At 49.3% G+C, this 2,867-nt stretch overlaps 1 protein-coding gene across 1 annotated transcript; it reads left to right on the forward strand.

The window, feature by feature from the left end:
* Nucleotides 1-11: 11 nt before the first annotated feature.
* On the forward strand, nt 12-2,867 carry LOC107576570 (lysine-specific demethylase 6B-like; the record flags this gene model as incomplete). Its single annotated transcript, XM_016262729.1, has 2 exons — nt 12-527; nt 708-2,867. Coding segments are annotated over 2 exons (2,676 nt in total), but the record flags the coding sequence as incomplete, so codon positions are not given.

Genomic DNA, 2,867 nt, shown 5'->3' on the forward strand with positions numbered 1-2,867 from the left:
CAATTCCTATTCTCTATTTACAGGATTCAGCTAAGTCAGGAATTGGAAGCTTCCCCTATAAACTGCCTCCCTTGAATCCATCAACCACGTCTTCACCCACCATTCACAGCACAAGAGGCTACGAAGAAAGCAGGGGTCCTCCACCACAGTCCCACAAGACTGCTCAGTCACCACAGTCTCTGGGACCTTCACAGAACCCTCACATCCACCATTCTACATACTCCTACCCCAACATCAGACCTTCAGCCCAGACCCAAGTGGAACCATGTGGTACTAATTCACAAAGAGGACATGATTCTGCATCGAGTTCTTTGAATAAACAGGCTCCACCACCACCTACATCCTCATTATCACCACGGGCAGATAGGGAGCGCCCTGCACCCTCACCAGCAAACTACACCTCTGTGCCTTACAGTCACCCCCAATTCCAGCCTCACCCAGGGCTGGTCCATTCCAGCCCACCAGCCAGCAACCAGGCCCAGGACACAGTACCTCAGCACAACCCCCATAAACCCTGGAGGAACCAGGTAACACACTCAACCTCTCTGATGCTCAAACAGATCTACCTGCTCAAGACTTAAAATTGCTGGCTGTTTAATATTAGTAAATAGTATGCTACACAACATGTGCTGTAAACTATAAATGTTATCAATAGTTACAATTTTGTGTCCTATGATTTGTTGACTGTAATATTAATTTCCCTTTAGGAATCACGTGACTTTTCAGCAAGAGGGGATTCTCAGGTTGCCAAACGCCTTTCTCAGGCACCGAATAGGCTTGCTGGGGGCGACCGGGGTCCAGGGACCACCCGGCGTATGAGCCCTCCTCAGGCCCCTTCTCGAAAACCTGTCATTACCCCAAACCTAGAAACTCCTCGTCCACCTTGCTCTCTGGAACTTTACACCAATTTTGGAAGCGTCCCTGCCACAAGCTCAGCACCCTCTACCGCCTCCTCCATTCCCAGTACCCTGAGCAGCTGGAGAGCAATGGATTCTTCAGTGTTAATCTCAAACCCAAACCATGTATCCATGATTGGTCAAAATGTAACACATCCAGGGTATCCGGGTGTCCACTCTGTTGTTGAAACCCTTCCAAACCCACATAGAGGGGTACAATCTCGGATTCAATCCACTCTACCCCACACAGGACAAGGCAGACCTAACTACACCCCTGTGTCCTCTTCTCCCTCCACCCTAAACTCAGGTCTTCAGAGATCAGGGGAGAGTGTCATCACCAGCAAGACTTCTCAACACTTCTTCAACACTCTCCCTCGAGTCAGTTCACCTTTACATTGCCCTCAACCTCCAGAACACATAAAGGTCAGCTCAGCCCTCAAGCCAATTTCTAGTAATTCATACAACTCAGCGCCCATCCAAGCTTCCTCCTCAATTTCTCAGGCAACTACTACTGTTCCAGCCCCAGTCTACCCAAGCTCCTGTTTGCAGCCTGCTGCCCCAAGCTCTCAGTCCATTGTTGATGCTTTGAATAAACTTGATGCAGAGCTGCAAGGCCACATGCAAGCAGAAGAGAGAAGGAGAGACCAGAATGAAGAGAGAAAACGCAATGTAGAAAGACAAGAAATGGAGACAAAGCCACACGGTGAGTCTGCCATCAAGAGTCTGGAACGTTTGCTGTCAGGTAGTGCAGCTGAGTCTCCACCTCCTTGTTTGTCTCCAGCCAATGCACTCTCCTCCATCTCACCTCCTAGCCAGAATTCACCACCTTATCCCTGGTTGAGTCGGGGAGGAGTGCCCCCACGTTTTTCTGGAACTGCAGCAAACGATATGGAACGGTCACAGCCACCTCCCCTCACCCCCCAGACAGAATATGCCCGTGAGAAGCAAAGGCAAAGAGAGAAATGGAAGAGTGGCGCACCGTTTCAGAATTCCACTGGGAATCCCACATACCCCTCAGAGTCAGGTCTCATCAGCCCCTCCGACAGCCACACCATGCAATTGAAACCTGACCCATCCAAAGATGTCAAAATGTTGAAAACCTCTCATAATGCTGAGATTATAAATGCAATTCCCAACCCTCCACCCCTGCGAGAGCCACCCAAACTTTACCAGGCTTTCCCCAAGGATGTTCGCTCTTCATGCACACCTATCAGCACGACTACAAGCAGCCTTCAAAAACATATGCCCAGTACAGGACTTGGTAGTTTGGGTAGCAGTTCTAGAAGTTGCAGTGGTGACTCTGATGGTGCCCAATTTGAGGAGGAAACTTCTGAGCTCTTGCCTGATGGATTGGCTAATATTATGAAGATGCTGGATGAGTCCATCAGGAAAGAGGAGGAGTTGTATTCTGGCCAGAGTGGAGAACAGGCAGTACTGAAACCTCTGTTTTCTACAAATGTGGCACCTATTAAGAGTTATTTGTGTGCACCAGACCTCATGCCTGCCCTAAAGCAATCTCCAACTGAGGGTTATCAGCCAAATGGCCATGCAAGCCCACCTGTGTTAAGTCGGCAAGGTTCACTGGCATCTCCTTGTAGTCGTACTTCTTCACTTGAGGAAGAAGAGGAGGTTCTTAAGGTCATTCCCAAGCCTGCAAATTCCATTAGCATGCAGTCTCAAGAAAGCAATCTTGCCACAACAGGAACCAATTATCGCCATAGTGACCTGGCCAAGCTGTATGGCCTTCCAGAGGTAGAGAAAAGTGAGTGTGAGGATGATGAAGAAGAAGCAGATCAGGATGAAGATGAAACTCCATCCTGTTCACCACCACCACAACGGCCACACCTCCATCAGACAGGTGTGAACGGCATGTTTAAAAACCTTGCGTCTGTACTTGAGAGCCAGAAGTACACCTACCGAGGTGGACCCTTTGGTCGTCCTCCTCCCTCTGCTTTTATGGGAGTGAAGTAC

This window comes from Sinocyclocheilus grahami, unplaced genomic scaffold, assembly GCF_001515645.1.
Source record: "Sinocyclocheilus grahami isolate Dianchi unplaced genomic scaffold, SAMN03320097.WGS_v1.1 scaffold3942.1, whole genome shotgun sequence".
Lineage (NCBI taxonomy): Eukaryota > Metazoa > Chordata > Actinopteri > Cypriniformes > Cyprinidae > Sinocyclocheilus > Sinocyclocheilus grahami.